The sequence below is a fragment of the Oreochromis aureus genome, linkage group 7 (genome assembly GCF_013358895.1).
Source record: "Oreochromis aureus strain Israel breed Guangdong linkage group 7, ZZ_aureus, whole genome shotgun sequence".
NCBI classification, from domain to species: domain Eukaryota; kingdom Metazoa; phylum Chordata; class Actinopteri; order Cichliformes; family Cichlidae; genus Oreochromis; species Oreochromis aureus.
In genome coordinates this window covers 60,897,703-60,924,270 of record NC_052948.1, presented here as the reverse complement: position 1 = coordinate 60,924,270, position 26,568 = coordinate 60,897,703, and the positions used below count along the sequence as shown (strand labels likewise).

The following is a 26,568-nucleotide window of genomic DNA, read 5'->3' as shown; positions in this document are numbered from 1 at the left end:
CTGTTTTCCACATTTTAAATGTGGAAAACAGGAATAAGGCATTTTCAAGGCATTTTCTTTTTCATGCCTTGAGAAAGAAAATGACTAAAACACCATCTGCACCTGTACGAACATTTTATCTGTGCCCACCGAGACACACGTGTCAGTCAGTATGTATGAAACACAGTTAAGCAAAAAAAGAAAAGGTTAAGCTCTATAAATAACATTTCATGCACCTAAAATAAATATGAAGCTATAATGTATAGATCCGTTTTGATAGATTTAGAAAAAAGTAAGTAATGTGATGAATAAAATTATGGCAAAATAAATTAAAGGGGAGAAAAGAAAAATAAGCTGTGTATACATGTATTAAAAATAAATGTATATTTGCAGAAGTTTGAATTAAAACATAAAACATGCATGCATTTTTGGTTCGTCTTAGAAATTTAAATATTTGCATGTACTGTACTTTGCAAAAGTCTTGAGCCACCCTTCAGTCATTTGTGTTTTGCTGGGAAAATAGGAAATAGATGCAAACACAGGCTGTGTAAGGCTGTATGAGGCTGTGTTATACAATTCTAACGAGCTCAAAAGTCACCATTTTGTGTGGCCACCTTTATTTTTCAGCACAGCCTGAACTTTCAGCCAAACCTTCTTGCAATTCCTTTAAGTAGTCTTCAGGAACAGTTCTCCAGGCGTCTCGAAGGACATTCAAAGCTCTTCTTTGGATGTTTGCTTCCTTTTAGTTCTTCTGTTCTCTGTTAAGATGATCCCACACTGCTTGCCATGCTGAAAAATGAAGCCGATACCAATCAAAAGCCTTCCACGTCGTATTGAACGGTGCTTCAAAATTTGACAGTGCTTTTTTTTTTTCTCAGCTGAAGGGTGTGACGCATCGTTCAGGTGCTGTGACAGGTGTTTGCAGGAATTTTTCTCCTATTTTTTTTTAAGGACATATGATGGTGTAAATCGTTTTTTAGAACTACCAGTTCTTCTTTTGTCCTTCACTTGTCCAGTTTCTTCAAAATTTTTAAGAACAGATTGCACACCATGTTGAGCTATACCAAGTTTTCGGCTTGTAGCTCTTTGGGAATCACCTCGTTGGTGCAAAAGTACAATTTTATGTGTGTCAGACATCTTGAAACCTTTTTCATGATATGGTTTGTGATAAATGACAAAGTGTCTAAACATACTATTTAAGATTAGTTCTCTGCTAAATAATCTCCCATGTCATTATTCTGTCCACAGTTTACATACTTTATGTCATTTAATAGGTTATTTTTATTTATATAGTACACCAGAACAAAAAAATTGTTTTTATTAAAAAAAAATTGGTCTGAACCAGTTTCAAACTGCTCTGGCTTTGACTCAAATGACTGTGTATTGTGACGTGCTGACCGCTGTGTCAGAATTAGAGAGAATTATCAGCTAACACTACAGCTCTGAGCAGCTTTTGTGTCTTTAATCTTTAATGCTTGTTTTAGATTGACAGCCCATTTGGTGTGTTCAGTCGTCAGCCTCTGGCAGAGAGCCAAAGGCTATAGAAGCTGCACAGCCAGATGTTCCTCCCAGTAGTAGGTGGAGACCAAAACAAAGCTAAAAGAAGAGTAAATGCCATTCATTTACATTTGGCGGTCTACTAGAACAATAGCTTCAAAGGTATCAGGCTGCTATTACGGCTGTGCAATTAATAGAAATGTTTATTCGATTACAATCATGGATCCAGATATTAAGAAAATGACATAATCAGAACAAAACAATTACTGTGCGGGCTTCCTTTTCACAGCGGGGGTCTCATTTTGTTTTGTACTGCAAATCCAGCACACCCAAACTGACTTCCTAACAGGTTTTGGCAACAAGAGGAAGCACTTTAGTTTCGAGGAGTTAAGCGAGGATCAACAATTACAATTTCAACAAGCACACCACTTTTAAAAATGTCATTACTGATCTTAATATTGACCAAGATGATCGAGCTCATTATCTTTACCATTAAAAAAAATATAGGGGTCAGGGAATCTTCGGCGGGGTGTCAAATTCTTCTGGTAGTCATGTGACACACAACTCACATGAGGTGTGATTTCTGCTATTTGGAAATGAGCTCCCAAAACCAGACTGCAGGAAATAGAAGCATAAACATAAGTAACTGAGTACTTTAATGAAATATGACATAAAATCACAAGTTGTTATAAAGATGATCTAAAAATGATCCTGGTGTAGATGGACACCACTAAAATAGTGTCCTCTGGTGCTGATAAGCTAACAAGTAATAAACGCCTGTGATACCCGAGGAAAACCTAAAGCAGAATTATTTTAACAAAGAAATCGAAACAGTTTTTAATATGCAACAGCAAAGATGTTGCTAGACGCCTGCACGTCAAAACACGGATTTTATGTCCCAGCGCCCATTGAAATTAAACTTCATTTAGATAATCCTTCAAACTAAGTGCCTCAAGGTGCTTCGAGGTTGCTCGACGCGCAGCAGCACTTTTCATTTTCTTTTATTTTTCTAATTTAATTACATTTGAAAACCGCACTTATTTAAAGACTAACTGGTGGCGTCTGATGTGGGAAGCAGGTGGTTGAAAAGTTTTTGTATTTATAAGAATGCTTATCACACCTACAGTTCCACAAAAGGTAGGTCTGCTAAAGGTTAGGTGTGCAGACACGCTTTCCTAAAACCTACGCACTTTTCAGCAAGCCTGAACACCCACTAAACTCCAGATAAAAGAGCCTGAACGCACACTGTAGGTAAATGAGAGCTGAGTCAGTGAAATCAACTGACAGGAAATTAGTCTACAGCAATCATATTTGCCAGCTGCGATAGTCTTCAGTGACTCCTGGTTAGACTTCGTAAAATCTTAAAAACATAATTTGTGTAGATGGGGTTTTATGGTGTGGGCTGAGAATGTGTTGTTTACTGGCTCATTATGTGGCTCCACAGAGCTCCATTGAGATGTATTCAGAGCCTAAAAGTGCACTGACGTTGAACTGTTCAATCTTTAGAAAAAATGGAAAAAGAATGGATTGCTGGCCACAGAGCCCTTGGGATACGGAAACTTCCAAATTGGGAATGGCTAAATGCAGTGTTTAATGGTTTGGAATGAACGCTGGGTGAATACTGACGAGCAGTGATTGTAGGAACTGATCAATGAGTGACACATTTCCACTAAAGTCAGAATGAGGCCTGTTTTTAAGCTCTCCGCTGTGCCGAATAAAAGCCTGGGTGTCTTTGTAAATGTGGTATCAGGTTTTTCTGATAACAGAGAAATAATTATCATTTCCAAACTTCTGGTGGAATTCAGCCTTTTGGATCTGATATCAGTATAAAAAGCATTTGCAGTCACCCTTGGGTGCAGACAGGAAGATGTGCCGGATGCATCTACAGTCCAGACTGAGAGGTCTTTTTCTTGGAATGTGTCAGCTGCCTGTCACTGTTTGCCAGTTTGACGGCAGTGAGCTGTGTTGTTTGTGGCTCTGCCGCCGCAGCAGTCAGCCAGAATGAGGCTTGAGTTTCCAGACTGTTTCTGCCATGTACACATTACACAAACCCCCAAAATGTTCAGACAATTAGCTTGGGAGCCCCACATTCCTGACCTCCACTCGCATGTTTGTATGTAGGGCAAAGGTCAACACTGGTGGGTCCGGCTTGCGTGATTCGTGCTGCTGCACATGTTCCTCCACACTTTATGTAAGTTTTATCATCTGCACTACAGGGGAGGATGTCCAACTGCAGCAATTAGTCAATCAATGAGTAGTTAAATGATCATTTGGGTTATTTTTAAACAAAAATGCAGCACATTTGCAGCACACGGATGTTCAAACATATGGATTTGACGCTTTTCTTTGAACTCTACTCGTTTTGTGTTTTAGACTTACTTTTTAGACAAAGTAAGACATCTGATGTAGGTAAACACAAAGTAATTATAACAGAACTATTCTCAATGATGACAGGAACTTCTAGTTGAAGTTGTAATAGCAACCATCGCATGTATTTAACTGTACAAAGTATGCCATCCATCCACTTTTCCACTTATCCAGATAAGGGGCCTTTCCCAGCCGTCATAGGGCAGAATGTAAGTACATTCTGGACAGGTAACCAGACTATCACAGGACTCTTGGGCTGTTTTTCTTGGAAAAATCTTGTTTGGTTACTTAGTAACCCCAGCATCCATGATGGAGAAGCTGATGGGACATCCACACCACATCCTTAACATCATGAACTCAGTATACACTTTCCACCAACAAATTTACGGACCACTCAGACACTTTTTGGATCACACTGAATATACCTTTGAGTCAATTTTGTACATTCTAAGTGTCAGAATTGAGGATTGTCCAGGGTGTACTCATGAGCGGCATCTTCACAGTCAGATCCATCCCTCACTTGCCACACCTGGTTTCAAAACACCAAACTGGCAACAGTGAAACATTCAGCTTGTGGCTTCAAAGCATGACTTGACAAACCTGTGGGTGGTGTCACAGTGGCTATATCCACTTTTTACAGTTTTTTCAGAGAGTGTTTTTCTACTCTTGCATCTGTGACATCATAGACAGCAGATATGCCTGGTATGGTCTTATGCTGCTGTAGCCCAAGGCTCAATGTGATGTGGGTTCAGAGATGCCCTTCTGCATACCTTGGTTGTAATGTGGTTATCTGAGTTATTATCTTCCTATTCTTTTCTAATGCCTGACATCAGAAAGATATTTTCACCCAGAGAACTGGCACTCACTGGATATTTTTCTCTCTTTTTTTGACCATTCTCTGTAAACCTCAGAGATGCTTGTGGTGGGAAAGCTCAGGAGATCAGCAGTTTCTAAAACTCTCAGATCGGCCTGTCTGACACCAACAACCATGCCACATTCAAAGTCATTTAAAGCAGTTCTTCTTCCTCATTTTGATGCTCACTTCAGTAGGTTGTCTTGACCATGTCTGCATGCCTAAATGCATTGAGTTGGTGCCATGCAATTGGCTGACTAGATATTTGTGCTGTTGATCAGTTGAACGGGTGTTCCTAATAAAGCTCTAGAATACTTGTTCGAAATTGGACTCCACTGTCACTGAAAATATTGACGATTGAGGATTTATGGAAGAATTTACTGTAAATCCTAAGTATCCTGCTTTTTCTTGCACTGTAGTAACACAGGCTGCATGTGAGTCAGAGTTGAGGCCATTTGCTGCACGAGGTTGAATTCACCCTCCGAGGCCACAGGTAGGGAGGTCTCGATAAGCACACTGAAATTGCCTGACCTTTTAACGCATGACATACATAATCCAGATATGACACGCTGCTGATTAATCCCCCTACCCTCAGCAGCTGACTGGAAGACACAACATCCCGTATGTCCAAATGATTAGTTGAAGCTTGCTGCAGCAGCCCTTTCTATCTTATTGGGTTAGCCTTCTGCTCGGTGGAAGGAGACACGAGATGAGCCTTTTGTGAGTAATTGAATGGAATAAAAAAAAGAATACCAGACACAAAGGGCATTGATAAAACGGGGACAGCCTTGATGAGGAACGGTTCTTTTCTTTTCAGCCGACGGTGCGTTTACTGTCCTCACGGGGTGCGATCTGCCACGGAGCATGAGTCTGCCTGAAATAGGCCACCGCCACTTTTTCGGCTCTGAACTCTGTTGCCTTTGATACCAATCTGAGGATAAGTCTCTGGTTTCCAGCTGCCAAGGGAATTATAAATGACCTTAAAATGAAATTAGGAAGACATGTTTGTATTAGCACTGACAGAGCGACTTTGTAAGACGTGTTTGAGGCCCCTCACCCCTCCGAGACCCTCAGAGTGACACCAAATTACTAGGCATAGGGCAGACATGGTTTCTATCTCTTTGTAGTCGTTTTGCATTTATTTGTGTTTAATTTGTGTGTCTGTTTCTAGATGTTCTGTGTAGCATCTTTTTCTGATCCTTTTGAGTCTCACCGAATGCATTTGGATTGCATTATTTTGAGTCTTTGCAGGTGTTCAGAGTTTATTTGTAGGTCTTTGAATCTCTTTATAGTTGTTTAGAGTCATTTTGTAGCGATTCGTTTCTTTTTGCAATTGATCAGAGTTTGTAGCTGTTCAGTCTTTGTTTCTTTGTGGTTGTTTTGTGTATTTGTTTTGTAATAGTGCTCTTTAAAGTCTATTCTCAAATCACTTTGGTAGTTTTTTCATCTTTTGTTGACCTTTTTGATCACTTTGCATCTTTTTGCAATTGATGGCATTACTTTTGTTCATTTCTGTGTGTGTGTGTGTGTGTGTGTGTGTGTGTGTGTGTGTGTGTGTGTGTGTGTGTGTGTGTGTGTGTGTGTGTGTGTGTGTGTGTGTGTGTGTGTGTGTGGTCTTTTTTTTGGTGGCTCTGTGTCTTTTTTTTATGCAATTGATTTGCATTGTCTTGTAGTTATTTTCTTTTGGGTCATTAGAGTAATTGGTTGATTCACTTACAGCAATAAATATTGACCTGTAAATCTTCCACGTGTATTTTCTAGGCTACTGCCAAACAGATAAATTAGGTATATTAGTATAAATATATTTTTTTATATTGATGTTTACTTTAGCTATTTTATACTGCTGAAGCTGGAAACAAAAACTCAAAATGTTATTTATTTGGGTAACAGTAGTTAAGTTATATTTAATGTTCCAAGTGCTTTAGGTATTTGTCTAGAAATTTATGAGATCACCTGGCACTCAGTTCTTCTCACTGCATTTTCTTTAAGTTTGGTGGGATGAATGAATGACCTCTCGAAACGTCACATCTGTGCTGGATCTAAAAAAGTGATCCACTGTGGCGATCACTTTTGGTTCAGTCACACTGAAGTGGAAATAGATTGGCAACCATAGACTCTTCATCACATTTAGCAACCGATTGTAAGTAGTTGCAGTGAAAAACTGGTCGCCCAGAGGTTGGCTGTGCAACAACCTGAACCTCTTGGTCACCACTTTCGATTGCAGGGCGATTCACCTGGAGGGAGACAGCTTTCATGGTCTGTTTTGACTGACTGCAGTCACACTCAGACTGGCAAAGGTTTGGAAATAATTGCCATCTAGTTTCTAAATGCAGACAGATTGACTCAGACTCCTTGACATAAGTTAGCAATCTGCTCCAGTGAGCACAACAGGTCTGTGAAGGGGATTCAACTCAGCTGGTTAGCAACCTCTATGTTCTGATATATAAACAAGGTTGCTGTTAAATTGCCATCTCGCAGCAACAAAATCAATGTTTGTGGGGGTATTTCTGTTAAAATACACAGAAATTCACATTAGACGGCTACAGATTTGTGTTTTTCGACTTACATGTAAGTCCCAATTTGGTCCAATTCAATTGTAAACTGGTCGCAGACTGACTCAGTCTTAACGTCTCTTTATTGCAAAGTCCCTCAGAAGATAACGTGGTTGCGAGCGATCGCAGACCTGTCTCCGTCTTCAGAGCAGCCAGCATTTGGTCTGAATACTGAATGCTGAGCTTCTAACCATAAGCTTTGGTGTGTCTGGTCTCATTGCCCTGCCATTGTGGTTTTCATGCATTTACATCTGCTTTGACAGGTGTTCAATTTTTAGAAAGGTTAGATTTTTTTTCTCATTTGTGTGACTGACTTACATAGCCAAATGCTCCACTACAACAGAAAGCATCCAGCTTGTCCTCTGAACCTACTACAGCTAAACCAGCATCAGTCTGTGCCCTGCTGCAGCAATGACAGGTAGACATTTGTAATCTTTAATAGTCGCAAACAATGGTGAATGTGATTATTTTTGTCCATAATCTGCTTTATCCTTGGTAGAAAGTTGACACAGATAGAAATACACTTTCATGCCATACACTGAATGCACTGACCTTTGGGTATGCTAAATAAATTGAAAAACCATTTATAGATAAAATGCCTTAATGGAATGTATTTTGGGCTAATCCAGTGTGTTAAATATCCTGCGAATCACGTGATGGATAACACTGCTTTAAAAGAAAAATGCTGTAAATCCAGCATTAGCATAAATGATTGCTGTGTACTGACAGCATTGCCTCCAAAAGCTAAAGGCAACCTTAAATGTTAAAGGAGTACCTATCATTACTGTGGAAATGGCAAATTGAAATCAAAAACTCAAATGTATAAAATAAACACTAGTTCAAATGATTTATGATATAAAACTATTTTTTTACTATAACATTTTATTGTGAGTTTGACTCTTTAATTGGCAAGAGTGTGAGCAGCACATCAACACTTGTTTTTTTAGGACTTGATGTGGGACTTCTTTGATATTACATTTTGGAACTCGCTCATCATGACTCTGTTTTTTTTTTTTTTTATATATATTTTACTTGGTCCTGACTTTGGGAATTTTGAGCCTGACTTGGACTATTTGGACTAAATTTGGGATGTGATTTAGCGCTTTATAGTGCCCCGAGGACTAAACTTGTGACCTGCTGGTCTTGACTTCACTTTATTTAACTTTTGGTTTGATGGTAGGTTTGAATGGCTCTTTGAACTGTTAGGTTTGAACTGTTGGTTCGTCTTAGCTGAGGTTTTGGTGCTTTTGTATTGGGAGTTGACTTGATTTGGAACTTCGATTGTAGTCTTAATATGCGACTTGACTTCGTACTGTTCAGTTTTTGATGATTTGATAGGATATTTGCTCTTGACTTGTTTTTGACTCTGGACTTGACCATAGATTTAGCTACTGTCTTGTTGGTATTGACTTGTTCTTTTAACCCTGGGTCTACTGTTTTGTAGTTTGGGATGTTCTGATGTTAATTTAACTTTTTGGTCGCCACTGGCAGCTTGACTTGGGATTTGCCAGTTTTTGGACTTTGCTCCACACCAAGTATTGATTCTGGACTAGACTCAGGACTTGATAGTTGTGACTGGAGAATCTCATCAGTTTGTAAAAAATCATCAGCAATTAGTTAAAAAAAGAGACCCACTATAGAACTATTCCTACATGTTAGTGTAACTGCAGCTGCGTGTTCTGGAGACGAGACCGCACGAGAACATCGTACACAGAAACGCATGTGCACACACTCTTTGTTGAATCTGCTTTCTGACACATTGTTCTCATTATGCTTCTGGCAGAAACACTCGAGGGAAGAAATTGAGAGAGAGACGGTGAAAGAGTGAGATTAAGAATGAAAAGCTAGAGGTGGGACTGTGAAAGATGTGTGGAAAGGAGAATAAGATTGAGAAAGACGGAGGAAAAAGGGACAGACAGAAAGTGAACTTAGCAGCGGAATTTAGAGAGTAAGAGTGAGTGAGACAAAAGCGAGTGTGGAGAGGTTTGCTGGCCAAAACACAGGGGAATTTCTGGGCAGTTTGGGGGGGAAAATCCAGAGGCTGGGGTCTGACTGAGTGACTTGCTGCTCTGTAAGCTATTATTTCAGCCATACCATGAGATGATTACTTTTGTGTGTGTGTGGTAAAGAAGAGTAGTTTTACTGGTAGCTTTGTACCACAACTATTGCCACAACCAAATATGTGTCGAGTCAGGCTCTCTTTCTCTTCTACATGTTATCTTTTTTTCTTTTTTTCCCCGTGCATCCTCTTTCCTTGCAAGCAGCGAGGTATGAAGAGAGGCAGATGAGCCAGACTCACGGGGATGTTGGTTGGCATCTCCAGGGAATGTCCTTTACACACGTTAGTGTAGAAACATACAGACGCACCGATACATGAACAGAGACGAGAGTCCTCTGTGTATAGGCCTAATTAAAAGCAGAAGTGGAGCTGAGCGACAGGTCTGACAGAACTAATGAGTTCATCCAACAGCACCAAAGCAGAGGCAGACAGCAATGAATCTGCCTGCCATGATGGAAAAGGAAGAAAGTGTTTTATCATAAAGTTGCAGACTGTGAAGAGGAAGAGTGATTATTTCTGGCAGAAAAACGGAAGGAGGGAAAAACCTATTTAACCAATCCATAACGGATAATTGGAAAACCCACCTGTCTCCGCCAAGAGTTTGTACTAGGTGGTCTTGACTTGGAACGTTGATTTAGGAGTTGCTGGTCTTTAATTGGTCTTGGCCATGGACTCTATATGAGGGGTGGAGGTAGCCACACTGACATCACCCATCGGTTAGTGAAGTCACAGAAGCTTCGAGCTGAGCGTTTTTGCAGTCACCATTTTGATATTTTGTAACTGGACTTGCAGAGGTGGCTGACACGTGCATATTGTAGTGACCTGCTAAATGCACCATAATCTACAACACAACATTATCGGAACTTGTAATGCTCGAGCTTCCACATACACAGTGTGCTGCAGAAAGCTCTCAAAAGATCTCTGAATCTGTTGTCATGCCTCATGTTCAGCTGTATAGTGGATTGCATAATTAGTAGTTCAGAGAAATGTGTATTTTCCAATAGGCTACAGCCAAGAGTAACAACATGGTGACACCGCACCTGGAAACGGCACAAGAAGTAAAGCTTGTAGGGTTTGTGGCATCTCAGCTTTTAACAGAGACAACATCCAGCCATGATGGATTTGATTTCTATGGCTACATCAAAGAGTGCAGCCGCTGCAAGGCCTTTCATTTCGGCCAAACACACAAACACACGCACACACACACACACACAAAAAGAAAACTGAATAGAAGCAGATGTACAGTGGCCCACAGTGCCAACATATTACACAACAGAGCATTCACAAGCTTCACTGCAGCCGGACAACAACTTAATTACACACAATGGAGACGGAGATCAGGATTTCAGGTCTATTCCATTGTCATCTATTCATCCCTTAATATTTGCATGTTTTTCTTTTTAATTTCAAAAGTGCATGGAGATTAGAGCTGCAACCATTAGTCAAAACAGAATTAAACCACAACTATTTTGGGAATTTGCTGCTTAACTGAATATCTTTGGCTTTGGGAGAGATGGTTGGTCAAAACCAGCATTTTAAGGATGTTGGCTTGGGTTCTGGAAAAATATGTGGGGCTTAATGTCTCTTTTTTTGGATTAAACAAAAGTACAGATTAATTAAGACAAAAAGTATTATTATTATCTATATAGTGGTTTGTTGCAGCTGGAACGTAAGTATGGCTGGACTTTTCAACCTTGTTATTATATTTGTTAGTTCATAAGAGAATAATAATAGTTCTATCTCAGTTGTGTTGCTATAATTGTGATCCTTTTTTCTGTCTGAGAGTGTATCAGATACTCCCAATTTTATTCCAATATAAAAAATTTATTAAATTCCTGAAAACATTGGTTATCCGATCCCATCCTACCCTGTCCTGTTATGGCCAATGATCCATGCCCAACACAAGAAGTCTGTCAGCGTGGACTATCTTCAAGTATGAATTTTGGCCCTTGATTTAGTTTTTGATTTTTGGTCGTTTGAGAAATTTTAGTTTCCTTTCAGCTTCTGTGTAATTTATGTCTTCTAAGCATTTTGGCCGTAGCCGTTGCCATCTTTGTGTGAGGTTCCTGTGGGTAGAGAGTTCGGGTTTCAGGGTGTGTGCCAGCTATTACAAACCCAGCGGTCTGCCAGATCTCTGCTTACGCACCATCAGCAACATCATTCGTTGCCGAATGGGAATGCCACATACATATACAGATGTAATATGTATATGGCATATGTCATTAAGTGCTTCAACCGTTACCCCAGGAATCCACCGGGCACTGCTGCTCTATGCATCGCGTGGCTTAAATTAAAGGTCTATATTTCGTGGAAGTTTTATCAAGCTGCAGGGACAGGTCAGGAGGACAGACACACGAATGAGAATCTGGTCAGATTTTTAAGATAAGAGACCTCAAGCAGATTACACACTCTGCATCTAAAATGATTCTGATGGTTTTTTGTTGTTGTTGTTGTTGTTGTTTTTAAGCTGTGCTAAAGACAGAACAAAACGTTGGGGTTAAGCTATCCTAATGTTATGCATTAGCATTTATATAGTCTTTTTCTAATCTTACTGCACACTCAAAGGGCTTTAGACTACAAACCGCATTTTATACTTAGAAATCTCTGACTGTCTGATACACTGATTTTTACCAAGGATATCAGTAATTGTTATTGCTTCTTGTTCATGAAAACAAATAAAAACTTTAAAAATGAATTAATAATAAGGGAAAATGTATCTGATTTTCATAAGCTGACCATCAGACACGTCAAATCCACTGATAAGACCAATATTTAGAAGTTCAAGAAAAGGAAGTGTGCAGATCTATTACGTGAACCTTGCCGGTTCTCATGCATAGAGAAGGTAAAGATAAACCCTTTAACACAGAGTAGACATCATTGTGAAACACTCTGATATTGCAAAAGAAACATTTGCTTTCATGTCCCCCGTTTTCTTTGTTTAAAAAGCCAAGAGCAAAATTTTTTATTACTGACAGGGAAAATAGTTTCTACTGGTCTACAGTACCTTAAACAAATATTGATAAATGAAATGAACTGATCTGAAGAACAGTTGAGATGCGCTGGTCTCGACTTGTTCTGGTCTCGTCTGGTCAACGTGTAGCCTGGAGTGAAATCATTAATAAGAGTTGGTGTGCAAGTTCCATTGGCAGGAAGAAGCAGCACCATTTAATTGATGAGATGGGACTTTGGCTTATAAGATTTTCCTCCTCCCGTCACAGAGATCAATGGAGCTGGATGTGAATATTTGCTGTTTGTTGCTTAGGTAGTTTCCACCAGTCCATTCTTTGTTGATTATGTGAGCCTGATTCATGGTGGCTGCAGTCTAAACAGAGATCCACCACCTCCAGCTCTTCTGGACTGAGACATAATCTCTCTGGTATGTCCTGGAGCCTTTTCTCTATTGGATATGCCTGAAACGCCTTACCTGGGACAATTCCAGGAGGCATCGGGGTTAGATGATCAAAACTCCTCCACTGACTCCGTTTGATGTGGATGAGAAGAGGCTACCAAATGACTGCGCTAGCAGCACCCTGTCGCTTTCCCCAAAAAAAGCCAATTTCCACAGCTTGTATGCTTTCTGTCACCGTCTACAGTTCATGGCTGTGGGGGAAGGTAGGAACATAGATGAACCAGTAAACGGAGTATGTCACCTTCAGGCTCGGCTCTGTTTACTGCACTCACATGAATGCTACAGCCAATCTGCTCCACTGCTCCACCTCAGAGGCTTACGTTTTTATTTTTATTTTTTTTGCTAATGCAGAACCCAAACAGAAGTTGTGCATTTTGTGATTTAAAAAAATGGAAATGAAGACAGCCTTAGTGATATAGTTGTTATTTCTTGTATTTCTTCACATGTTGTGGTGAATCTTCTCAGGTTCTTGTCTTGAATTCCTCTCGATTGCTGGCAAATCCTCCAAACAACTGTACAAATACTAGTGCTGAACTGTTAATTACTTAACTCTACAATGATTTGAGGAGTTAATTTGCTGTGGACGAGTATCTGCCCCCTTTATTTTATGTCCCCGCCAGGTTTTTGGGGATTAGTGTTCCTGTTTGACATTTGTTACCATTGTATATTTATACCCATCTATTACAAGAAAGTAAGTTGCTGTTAACAAACAGAGACGTTCACACAGATAATCACAGCCCGGTGATCCACAGTGAGATGTTCGCATGCAGAGACCTAAACATGCAGAACCACAAAGAGACCAGGGTCTGCTGACGGAAAATATCTTGGCTGAACATCTCTGCACCAAATCTGATTATTAGTGTGAGAGTGGGGCTTTGCAGCAGAGACATGCATTTCTCTAGAACTCTCACACATAAACACTGGCATTCAGGAATGCTTTCACACTCCCCTACTTACTCCAAACCACTTAGGTTTGCAGAAATGGCCCCAGACCATGTTGGTGTGGGTGGTGTGGTTAAGATGGTTGGTCTTTGCTCTTGCCTTAGCATTACTCCCCACTCCACCCTTCCCTCTGACTCATACGTGTAATGTACACAGTCACCGTGCAGCATGCTTTGCACCTACATATCAGTCAATCTGTATCTCACTGAGTGATTCAGGGTCACAGACAGGCACTCTAGTGGTTTCCCACCTTCAAGCTTCCGGTACCCCACCACTCTCCAACATGCAGTGTCTGTTTCACTGACACTGCAAGATAATATCTGTGTTGTTGTTTTATTTATTTATGTATTTATTTAGTTTACAAAAACAGTGAGAGAAGCTGGACATTTCAGCCAGACAACCAGAACAACTGAAACAACCACTTTAATGATTATTTATACACAACTTTGAGCTTTTTCTTGAATATTTAAGTACTTATTCATTACTATCAACTTTTTCATAATGCATCCATAAATTTCAGTCATGTATTGTTTTTTTTTAATCTGCAGTCAAACTGCATAACTGTTATTATTTAAGGTCTTTTGTGTTTATTCTTCAACATTTAAATGCTTTTATTTGTAGAAAGCTTCCACATCCATTATTTTAGCCAGCTTATTTAAATATCTGTCATACAGTTTTTGCTGCTTGTTTTCTCTTTCAGTTTCTTTTAGATTTTAATTTTTTTGCTACCCGTATCTTTTAGCAGTTTATACTTTTAGATAACCAAGTCAGCTGATTACTCTTTACATTTCCTAAAAATCTGACTCATGTATATAGCTTAAATCTTTGGATGACTTTCTTAGACGATTGCTAAATAGGTTTTCCAGCTTCTCACTGTCAGTGTGTACTGTTCAAGTATTAAAGCTGTCATGAATATTTATTCAGACCTCAGTTCATAATTTTGAGCCACTGGAATTTACATTCTCTTGAGCCGTTGTAGGTCTCTCTTGTGCATGCATACCTTCACAATCCTAATATCCTGGTCTACATTCAAGAATGACCTCACCTCTCGAGAGCCTCGTCTCAGGTTTCATGCAGAGCAGACCGACTCATTGTCCAACATACACACGTACCCAGACTCTCTCTTTTAGCTCCCATATTCACTTATTTTGCACACAAATGGACTACGAGAGCATGCACAGGACTGAACACGGAGCAAATGTAGTGTTGATTTCCACAGAAGGATAAAACAGAAGAAGAATAAGTGAAGGCAAGGTGGGGGTGAGAAGGCGGCAAAAGTCCAAATTTGGAAAGTGAATCCATCACATCAGAGTAAAAGTGATTTTTATTACAAACAGCCGAGCTCGAGGCCGTACAGCCGAGTCAAGTCCTGTTTTTCTAAGATAATTTCACGCAGGAGACCACTTTAAAGAATAAAGACAGCCTCTGGGTTCTTGGCCAAAATATGATTTATTAGGTAATCGAGTATGTTCAAACATCAGGTTGGATAAATACAGGACCAAACCTGAGGCTGAAAGAAGTGCTCTCCACGCGTGTTTAAAAGGTTCAAACATAACTGGCCCCAAAAGTGTTTTCAGAAGCAGATTAAAAGCTGACTTCTTTCAGAAAACATCCCAGAGATTCCTTATGGTTTGGTTTAAAGATGGCCACTCCAAATATCGCAACCACATCTGTCTTATTTTAGCTTATTTTACATTCAGCTTCTCAAAAGCAGCAACATGATTGGTTTATTCGTGATGAAAAGGAAGGGGTAAATGTCCACCTCATATATTTGACTTTCTCTTGATTAATGGTGCAACAGTGTGCACTAAGATAAAGATGAAGTAAATAAAATATATTAAATAAATAAAACTTAAAGCACAATTAAATCTACCTTAGATAACATAAATATATATATATGTTGAAATAATTTAATAAAAGGGTAAAAAAAAAATATAAAAACTACACGAAATAGAAACAAACTCATCGGTTGATGTGCTTCTTCTATCGTTACTCCACAGTGAAGTACATCCGTGAGGTTTCTCCACTGTTCAAGAAGCCGTCCCTGGTGGCCGACCTGCCGTGGGACGGCGTCCGCCCACAGTCACCCAGCTACAGCGGCAGCGATGACTCAGGGTCGCCCAAACATAGCAGCAGCTCCTCCTCATCCAAAGACAGAAAGGTCATCAGTCTGAAGATGTGCTTCATTTGCAGAAACCTCACCATGCCAGATCTGGAGAACAGGTGTGTGTGTGTGTGTGTGTGTGTAGGAGGGAAATACCTGTGTATGTGGGAGGTTGGGTGTGGTTGGGTGTGTAATCGTTTTCAGCGCCTAACTTCTGTTCATTAGATTGGAATGTTTGTTTTATAAGGGATAAAAAGCATGACAGACACACTCCTGTGTCTTTGTGAATATTCAAGTGGGCCTGCAATGCTTTTCCTTAGTATATATCAACAGCTGTGAATGCTTTCACCAAACATGGCCAAAGTTTCAAATAAGGAGACCTGTGTATATACAGAATGCTCCAAACACTGGCCAACAAGTTTTGTTTTTCTTTTTTGTGCTCCTTGGCCTGGTTAATGTCAAACAGAGGGCATTTCCTTTAGACGGTTATAGAAGGAGCTCAGCTCTCAGCACAGCGGCCTCCATCCACCTGCTCCGTGCGTCTCCGAATGCTTTCTACTCTGTTTGCAAATAGAAATGTGTTTTTCGTTGTGAAGAAAAGTTTTAACTATGGATTTGCTAAAGAAAAAGGTGGATGCAGTTTCTTTTTATGTTTGTTTGTTTATGTCGCCCTACAAAGACTTGATCACAGAGCCCAGTATGAACCTGCAGTTTTGGCTGAGCTAATGCTAACACAGGGCTGTTCCATGTAATAAGGCCATTGTTGAGTCAGGTTGGGCAAGTTTAAAAACTAGAAGCCGCCAATAAATGCGTGCATGCAGTGCCCCACCCCGGGCACTTTTTACTGCATCTACTGAATTGTAAGAAATCAATGTGTAAAATTTACAGAAGTAGTTCTGATAGCTGTCCTGTAATTATAAACAGTTTTATTTAATTCACATAAAGTATGGTTGGCAATGGGGGAGGTCTTTATCAGTAAGAAAAGCTGTAAAATTAATGAGTTAAAAGTCCAGAATTTAGTCTTTGATGGGCCAATTCTGGCTGCCCAACTTCATGTTTGACATCAACACTTGGGGATGAGGTTTGTCATTATATATGGGTACACGTCCTGCAGTGTGCAGCTAGTTCAGCATGGGCTCTGGGATAGCTCGTTAGTTCAGAAAGTTCTCGGACATGGGAACGAGACTTGCACATTGGCTGTTTGTTCTGCATGACTTAGCTTCCACCGTATAGTGCCAGGTCTCTGTGTCGCTGCATTCACTATTCATACTGATGAGAATCTCCCGTGTCTCTCTAGTGCAACGCAACAAAAACTGAGGAGAGACTATTCCCCAGTGTTGTTTAGCAATTACAATAATAATTATTACCAGAGTTTAATTCCACAAAATTAGCTAAATAAAATGAGACAAATCAAGTGATGGACTCTCCTAATTGTCCAAGAAAGAATGCAGAAGTACAAATGTTTCTCTGTGTTTAGCGAGTAATAAATAGGAGAATGGTGAAAAAGGTCCATGTAAAGCAGCGCCTGCAGAAAAGGCCTATTCCCTTTAAGCCGGTGGGTTATAGTTTGAAAATTCCACCTTAAAAAACATGCCCAGATTCAGCCGGTTACAGCTGCAAATCTGCAGGGCGAATGAAAAACGTCTGGCTATTTGGATAACAGACACTTGGGAGAAATTTGAAACACAATGAGCCTTCTTGGCCGCGTCACCAGGTCAGAGTGAGATCTGAAAACTGCCAAAGTAAAACCACAAGGAGTCACTCACACTGATGTTATCGAGGCAGTTCTATAAAGCTCTACCACTACAGTTCCATAGTGTAACACAACAAGTGCTGCATCAGTTTGATTAGTTTGATATTTCAGAAGGACACACAGGTCTGAGGAAATGGCACACAAAAGAGGCACTGAGGTATATGCACCTGTTACCAAATACTGAAGGGTATTAGCAATGATACAGCAATGATAGCTGATTGTTTACAAAAGGATTTTAGAGGTTAATGTAGTATCACCTTTCACTAAACGGAGTCACCAAAATAAGTTAATAAAGCATTAAAAAAAGTAAAATTCACAAGCAATATCAATCTTCCACAAGAGGACTGTTATCTTCATCTTTTGTCATTTATATTTGGTGGCAGTAAAAACAGAACAGCAAGAACAAAGCAAAAACAGATATCCCTTTGATTAGGTGTGAAAAGGAGGAACTGTGGTGGAGGTGCATTGCAAAGCAGCTTGCAGCTGTGCAGCAATGGTGGGCAGGCTATGAGAAGTTGTCCAACCAATGGGGGATGGCATGGAGATGCACTCATTCTCTGGGATTCCCGCTGATCTGTCACCTTCAGCCACATTATGCTTTTCTGTTCAAGACTATTTTTTAAGTTTCAAGTATTTGTGCCACAAAGGTCTTAGCAGGCAAACATACAGGGGGAAGAATTATAATCTGAGTTTTAACAGTTAGTTTCCATAAAGATGATGCAAATCCTAATTGTTGCTCAGATAAACAGCGAGTCGCTCGTTTGCAAATCGGGTCTGCAGGAATCGATTAAAGCGTGTTTGTGAATATAACTGCTGAGTGGGTGGAATTTTATAGCGTGGAGTGAGCTGGATTTCTGAATCATCAGCTTGAAACACAAAACTAAGGAATGTCAGCTGCAGTTAAAAGCTCTAAACTGCAGCATGCAGCAGTTAAATGATTATTTACTGAGGAAATTAGATTTAACTTCATCATGAATAACCCACTAGGAGGTACTTGGTTTTAGTGGCTACCATCACTTTCTCCCTTTCCAAACTGCACAGGAGGGTTCTGTTCTTTTAGGGCTCATTGTTAGGTAATTTTAAAGAAAATGACCTGTAATTGTTATCATAATTATTGAAGTCTAATCTAGTTGATAATTCCCTTTTCTCTCATCCAGGCTGTTGGAGCTCCATTCCCCAGACGGCCAGCACACGGTGGTCCTGCGATGTAAAGACGGCCCCACCGCCAACACCTGGTTCACTGCCATCCACACCAACATTGCCGCCCTGCTGCCACAGACCTTGGCTCACATCAACGCCTACCTGGGGGCCTCAACCTCAGCCTCCACACACCCCCATCTCAAACACATCGGCTGGCTGGCTGAACAGGTATTTTTACCTGCATGCTGTACTGTACATGTGAAACTTTGGGAGTTACTACATTTAAAAAAAACAAAAAACCCCCAAAACAACGACACACATGACCAGATGACTTTGAGCTGGAAAACAAGCAGGGAAAAAGTTTTGGTTGCCAGGTTTTGTTGCCTAGTGGATGAACTGTTTGTTTTGAACCCTCTCTTGCTCTGTCTCTACTGAGGCTTTACTTTCACTTTCTATCACCCTCTCTTTTTGCCCTCTGTGCAGCAGCGTGGCTCTTTAGCAGGGCAGAATTTCCATAGTTACCCCCGACTGTTTCACCACCCACCTTTTAGATAGCTGCAAAAAGCTACCAAAGGCCACTGTGTCGGGGGAAAAAAATACACTGTCACCCGAGCCTTAGTTTTCCTGGGATATTTTTGTATCCAGCAGCAAAATTGCATCAAAGCTTAAGGAGACCCAGTGTAAACACAGATTCATCTCTATGCACTTTGTATTGTAAGTAAAGGCCCTTATAAAAAAACAGAAGAACATACAGCGAATGTACAAAACACAGACTGCATGAGAGGGTAGACGATAGAGGCATGTAAAGAAGAAGAGGTGCTCATTGTAAATGGTAAATGGCCTGTACTTATATAGCGCTTTTACTAGTCCCTAAGGACCCCAAAGCGCTTTACACAACCAGTCATTCACCCATTCACACACTAGTGATGGCAAGCTACATTGTAGCCACAGCCACCCTGGGGCGCACTGACAGAAGCGAGGCTGCCGGACACTGGCGCCACCGGGCCCTCTGACCACCACCAGTAGGCAACGGGTGAAGTGTCTTGCCCAAGGACACAACGACCGACACTGTCCAAGCCGGGGCTCGAACCGGCAACCTTCCAATTACAAGGCGAACACCTTGTAATCGGAACTCTTGGGCCACGATCGTCCCCATTGTATGATGGGAAGTCCCCTGCAGTGGGAAGCTATGTTAGCATAGCTAAAGGGGTCGTTCAGGGTGACAAGAACCAGTCCAAACTAGAAGATTTATCCAAAAAGAAATCATCCAGAGAGGGTGCCTGTCTCCTAAATCCAAACTGGGAGCTGGATCCTCAAAAGAGGTACCTAATAGCTGAAGGCTCTGCCTACTATTCTACGTTTAGAAACTCTAGAAATTCCAAATAAGCCTGCATCCTACAAAGTGCTCCACAGGTGTAACATTATGCTGTGAAGTCTTAAAAGGATTCAGGACTTTGTGTGCAAGCATAAAAAATGTAATTTAAATTGTGGAAATAACCAATCTAACTGAAACATGCATGTATTCATTACATGCATGTCTACATGGTAGAAAGTGGAAATCCAGTGTATTTTCAGTACTGATGAATAGAGTTGAAGCACAAGCTGCCCTCAAGAGGAAATTGCATCTGTGGTTTTTTTGTTGCTCGTATGTCACTAAACAAACCTGACGCTCAGACGTGGAGGCTGGCACTTCTGTACGTGAAGCAGCCACAGGAAGAGCGTGTTTTCTTTAATTAGCCTCAGTCCTAACCTCTCCACGTGGCCCCTGAAAGCAGGGCTATACTTTTATCGCACACAGGAACAATGACTTCACTTTGAAGTGTCTAGTTCTGTATATTTTGACCTGGCTGGAACAGGAAGCACAGATAGAAGTTTCCCTTGTGTTACGTTATATCCTGCAGAGCCCACCTCTTCACCGCAGACACACTCTGTGTTTTGGTGTCGTTGCTTTTCACTGAAAAAACTCCAGTCTCGCAGTAATGACTCAGATGAACACATTGCCCTATTTTTACCACGCGGCTAGAAGAAAAATCAGGTCAGCTTGTCACGATGACCTGCTTAACTCCTCTGCTACACCTGTACTCTGTAAAAACTGCATCAATACATTAGTAAACTGCATCACAGCATCCATATCCTGTCAGGCTACACCCCTGATCTTCTTTACGGCACCACGGTGATGTAACGGCTGTAGCACTGTTGCCTCACAGCAAGAGGTTCCTGATTTGAACCCTGACTGGTGTAATTGATCTAATTTGCCAGATTTTTATCTACAGAAACATCATTAAAACTTTTCTCCCTTTATAATTAACATGATTAACAGTTATCAACCAAAGCCTGCTTTATTTTGTAATCTGTACACGCATACCTGTGTAAGCAGCAGGATTAGAGAAAAGTCAGTGGAAGTGAAAAACAAAAAATGTCAGCTCTACCATCTCTACTCGTTGTTCTTCTTCAGGTCCAGCTGGAAGGTGGACGCCAGCAGTATAGACCAGTGGTCATGGCGCTGACCGAGAAGGACATCCTGCTATTTGAATCGGTGCCGTGGAGCCGAGAGTCCTGGTCCATGCCTGTGCTCACACACCCGCTGCTCGCTACCAGGTAAACACACCAGCAGTGACATTCAGTCTATATTCACATCTTTCCTGACAGATTTTCAGTTTTGTGACATTTTTTTCTGTTGTCATATTTTATCAGATGCTGAAGGCCTTTAAAAGTCTTGAATCCTTAAAAAAGAGCTTTATGCCATAGACAGTGATACGTATATATATGCTCTGTAATGGATTATATATAAGGAATAAACCCTTGTGTTATCTTATGATTTTGGTGAAATTGGTTATAAAATTAGTTTTTAAAAAGGGTCTGGCTGCTGAACTCAACTTTTTTGAGACATGTTTATGCTATAAAGTTTAAAATGGATGTATTTGTTTTTCTTAAATGGTACATTTCTCAGTTTGAAGAGTTGATATTGTGAAATATTTATGATATTTAACCTCCTAGCACCTGGCGTCCACACATGTGGACATCACATTTTGGGTTTTCTAGACCAAAACACTCAATTTTCCTCTACAAGGGACCGACATCCACTTACGAGGCGGTTATACGGCCACTGTTTTATTGAAATTTAAAATGAATGTCCTCATATGTGGATCTCCTTTTTTTCTTTTTTCTTTTTTTTTCTTTGTTAGAAACAGAAATCTGGTGAAAATTTTTTAATTCATGAGGTCCTAATCAGCCCAAATAGCAAAGAGAAATTGAAAGTGCATGCCGTGAAAGACTTCGGGTCTTAGGAGGTTAAAGGTCCGTACATTCTGTTTGTAATTACATGTTACACAGCGTTTCAACATTTTCAGGATTGGGTCTGTATTCATAAAGTGGGTTTCATTTTCACTTTCATGGTGCAGATGTTTCTGCTTTTGCTAAAAATGAGAACTGTCGGCCTTTGAGCCTGAGTGTGAGTAAATATTCAACAGCAGATCAGCTGAGTGTCAAAAGAAACTTTCCTGGAACTGCTGACGAGCTGTAATTTTTGTGGTAAGTACCTGGAAATTTATAGTCGCCGGCATCAGGGGAACTCATCTCAACAGCAGCAACTAATTTTTTCCAAATCTCTACTGATGGGAGGGGGCAGTGACCCGCAGAAGCATCATAGATACGTTAACTGAAAGAACGGCAGGGTGGAAGAAACCAGAATTATCTTTGATTGTGATTACAGCAGAATGCATTATGCCTTTTTTCTTTATAATGAAGAACTGCAACACAATGACGTTAATGGTGCATTTAGTTTGGTTAAACGGACAAACACAGGCCTGACATGCTGGGAGACAAGCTGAAGGTTTTTGCATGCTCATGCAGCATTACAGATATTGTGGTTTCCACATGTTGACCAGAAGAAGAAGAATCTAGCACAGCGATGAGTTGGAGAATCATTAAATATGTAGTTTGGGTTATGGGGAAGTCAAGTGAACCCTCCTCTGTGTCTTTCTGTCTTTGACAATGCTATCTTTGCCTGTATCGTCATGTCTCCCCAGACTGGTTCACTCAGGCAGCGCCCGCAGTTCTCCCGCCCAGGGTTCAGACCTGGTGTTTGCCACTCGGACTGGAACGGGCCGGGGCATCGAGTCCCACATCTTCCGAGTGGAGACCCACTGGGATCTGTCATCATGGACACGAGCCCTCGTGCAGGGGACGCACACGGCCGCTGAGATCATCAAAGAAGTCTCCATTGGTGAGTGGGTGTCATTTATAGTCTTTAGTTTGGAGATCATAAACAAAGCTGAAAACACATCAAACCAAACTCAGAAACTGTGGCCCACACCAGTGTGGGCCACAGTTTCAGTGAATAAATTAACTTTTTGTGCATTTTTCGTTTATTTTGCAAATTGAAAACAATTAGAAGTGTCAAACTGTGAGCATAAGCAGTTTTAGGGTCTGAGTAAATTTGTGTTCTGCATTGCCTGCTTTTTTTTTTTTAACATCCACTTGCTATTTTAAATAATTAGCTCACAGTTTCAAGTGCAGCTGAATTAAGTGCTTCATGGAAACCTAAATGTGTCCTCGTAACTGGCATTAAGATAAGTGTGAACCTGCAGCCACCATCTTAGCACGTAGCAGAAAGAGACTGCCACACGATAAAGTACTAACAGAGGTATCTGAGGTGAGGTGTACTAGCAGTATCTGCAGTTTTAAAGGCTAACTCTGCTAGCACGCAATGGCTGATAAATAACAGGTGATGCACTGCCGTAAGGTTTCTGTAACAGATGTAACATAATACAATGACAATAAAGTCTTTTTCTGCTGAAAATACTCTAATACTAAAATTAGTTTGGCTTTCTGATTCATTTCCCGCATGGTCAGCCTAAATGGTTACAGAAAAAATCATAGGCCACTTTGTTTAGGTACAAGTGTACATCACAGCTTAGGTCATTTTGACATGTGGATATGGCCAAGACCTGCTCAAGTTCAAACTGAGCATCAGAATGGAGAAGGGGGAGAGAAACTGCTGATCAACTGGAATTTTCCCACACAACCCACTCAGGAGTGGCACCCGGGTCCCATAAGAACAGGAAGCTGAGGCTATAACTCTCATGAGCTCACCAAAACTGGACAATGGAAGCCTGAAAAACCGCCACCTGGTCTGATGAACCTCGATTTCTGCTGCAAAATTCAGATGGTAGGGTCAGAATTTGGTGTTAACAACATGAACGCATGGATCCATCCTGGCTTGTATCAACATATCAGGCTGGTGGGGGTGAAACGGTGTGGGGGATACTTCCTTGGCACGCTTTGGGCCTCTGAGTTTCAACTGAGCATTGTTTGAACGCCACAGCCTACCGACATTTGTTAATAATGCTCCATGTCACAAAGCTCAAATCATCTCAAATTGGTTTCCTGAACAGACAGTGAGTTCACTGTACTCAGGATTACCTCTATAAGTGACATAGCGAGACCTCCACATGTCATGCTATTGTGATGGTGTCAAGTCAATATGGACCAAAATCTCTGAGTTCTTAACCCCCTAAAACCCGAACTCTTTCATGGCATGCATTTTTAATTTCCCTTTGCTATTTTGACTTTATAGTGTTCATTAGAATACTATAAAGTCAAAATTGAGTATTGATGTGCAAAACTCTTTATTTGGTGTCTGAACACAGCAGCATTTTTCCTGAGTACAAAAACAAAATGAGAAACAAACAATTGCACCCCTTTGAGCAATATGGCTCATTTGAAAGAGCAAAACTTAGTAGTGTGGTCTAGAACAGCGGTCCCCAACCTTTTTTGCTCCACGGACCGGTTTATGTCCGACCATATTTTCACTGACCGGCCTTTAAGGTGTCGCGGATAAATACAACAAAATAAAACCAGTACCGGTACCAGAAAAAGGAAGATTTATTCATTACACACGGGAAAAGACCCAGGGAAACAGAGTTAACGATAAAAAAATAACGATTAAAAACCCTGAAAACCATAAATTTCACACCCGAGCCTCAACTCTCGCGGCCCGGTACCAAACAGCTCACGGACAGGTCCGTGGCCTGGTGGTTGGGGACCGCTTATCTAGACAACCCAAAATGTGATGTCCCCATATGTGGGCGCCAGGTCCTAGGAGGTTAAAACAAAAGAGCATCTACTCAAGTGTCCGATGTGTGTGTAAATCTGACAGTGTATCTTATTCCAAGTTTACAATAGGTTGATGGTTTTATGCCCACAGGAGACACTTTATTATGCTGTGCAAACACCTTCAAAAGCACCACACAGTGGATTACGTCCCTGTGGCATGTGTACGTGTTTCGATGTGTGTGTGCACTGTGTTGGTGTGTTAGTACACACATGTTAGCAGAGGCGTGTTGTAAGCAGACCTTGAACTAGAGGATGTGGGTTCACCTTTGCCTCCTTCCAAGTAAATGTTAAGTGGAAATCGAGAAATATTAGTCAGTGAACTAAACCGTCTGTGCCACTTGTAGAAGAGCAATAGAATAAAGAGATAAAATATTTCCTGTCTATAGGCCTGTGTACTTTGGACTGTGACAGGAAGCTTCTGACAGCAGCTGGCTCACAACATTGTGCCACCGCTCAGAAAGAGCAGCTCTGTGTAGGAAAGGCAGAAATGGGAGGCAGCAAAGGGGAATGTTTCCACTCTGTGCAGAACAATAGTTGGCTGCCGGAACAGCACTGGAAAGCCTCAGCCTTTTTTTTCCCTATTCTCCTTCCCTGTCCCGCTGCTACACAAACACACAGTTGTACAGGAACATTTGGGCCATTCAGGTTACAGTAATGCACATGGAAATGCTTTCGGATCAGATGACCTCACAGTCACGCTGCGGCAGGCAGCCTGGATTTTTATATAAAACACACACTTGTCTTTGGACTGCAACTGTTAATCAGCACTGTTATTGTAAGAGTGAATTTGTTACAATAATAAGTCTGAATTCATACTCTGTTTGATACAAAAGCTTGACGTTCATTTATGTGTAAACAAATCAATTTCAGTTGTTTATCACTTTGTATTTTCCTTAAATATTTTACTACATTTGATTGTTTGATTTGTGTTTTGAAAGGTTTAATGAAAAAAATTAATTTGAACATAGAACTGTTTAGTTTTCAAAAACGTCACATAATTGAGAAACTGGTAAACTAAAAATAGAATGAAAATCATTTTAGTTTCAGCCCCATGTTTTCCAGAACCAGCCTCCGCACATCGGCACTCTCACATTTCTCCCTGTGACTCACCTGTGCACTAGTTTTTCTTGAGCTCTTTCCCCTGTCGCCCTCTCTGCTAGGTTGCACATTGAACAGACAGGAAGTTAGGCTGACTCTACACTATGAAAAAGGCTTCACTGTGACGAGGGAGCCAGCCGACCCGAGCGGGGGGGCCGTGCTGTACAGATACCCCTACGAGAAGCTTAAAATGTCTGCTGACGATGGAATACGCAACCTTTACCTTGACTTCGGAGGTCCAGAGGGAGAAATGGTAAATTATAGTAAAGCTACTTGTCAGTTTATGAATGCATTGTGAGTGGAAAATCTTTTTAAACCTAAGAATGTCAAAAATATTCCTAAATCTCAGCTTTATTAGAACTTTTGCGTCATGCTGAAACACAGTGTGTGTATGTATAAGAGATGGTCGTAGCTGCCATGATGTCTCCGGTTAGTTTCTGAAGTCTGCTCTGAATCCTCAACATTTCTGCTGTTTTGATTTAAACAAGCTGAATGTGACAAGGCGGGCGGGTCCAACCAACAACTTGTCTATCACAAGTGATTAGCTGATGTTTGACCAATATTTAAATAACTGAATTTAATAGGTGTTGTTTTTGTTTTTTTAATGACCCAAAACACATGACTGAGTCCATAAAGTCCTCAGCAAAGTGTTCACAGAGGTCGGGACAGATTGCTGTTTTCCTGTAGATTTCAATAGG

General features: G+C 40.8%; 1 protein-coding gene across 1 annotated transcript in view; it reads left to right on the top strand.

The window, feature by feature from the left end:
- sntb2 (syntrophin, beta 2) overlaps positions 1 to 26,568 on the top strand; it is a 33,280-nt gene that overhangs the window by 1,898 nt on the left and 4,814 nt on the right. Inside the window, exons 2-6 of the mRNA XM_031730356.2 lie at positions 15,659 to 15,881; positions 18,673 to 18,883; positions 21,111 to 21,253; positions 22,684 to 22,880; positions 25,933 to 26,123. Of these exons, the coding sequence (XP_031586216.1) occupies positions 15,659 to 15,881; positions 18,673 to 18,883; positions 21,111 to 21,253; positions 22,684 to 22,880; positions 25,933 to 26,123 (965 nt within the window). The remainder of the gene's footprint in view (positions 1 to 15,658; positions 15,882 to 18,672; positions 18,884 to 21,110; positions 21,254 to 22,683; positions 22,881 to 25,932; positions 26,124 to 26,568) is intronic.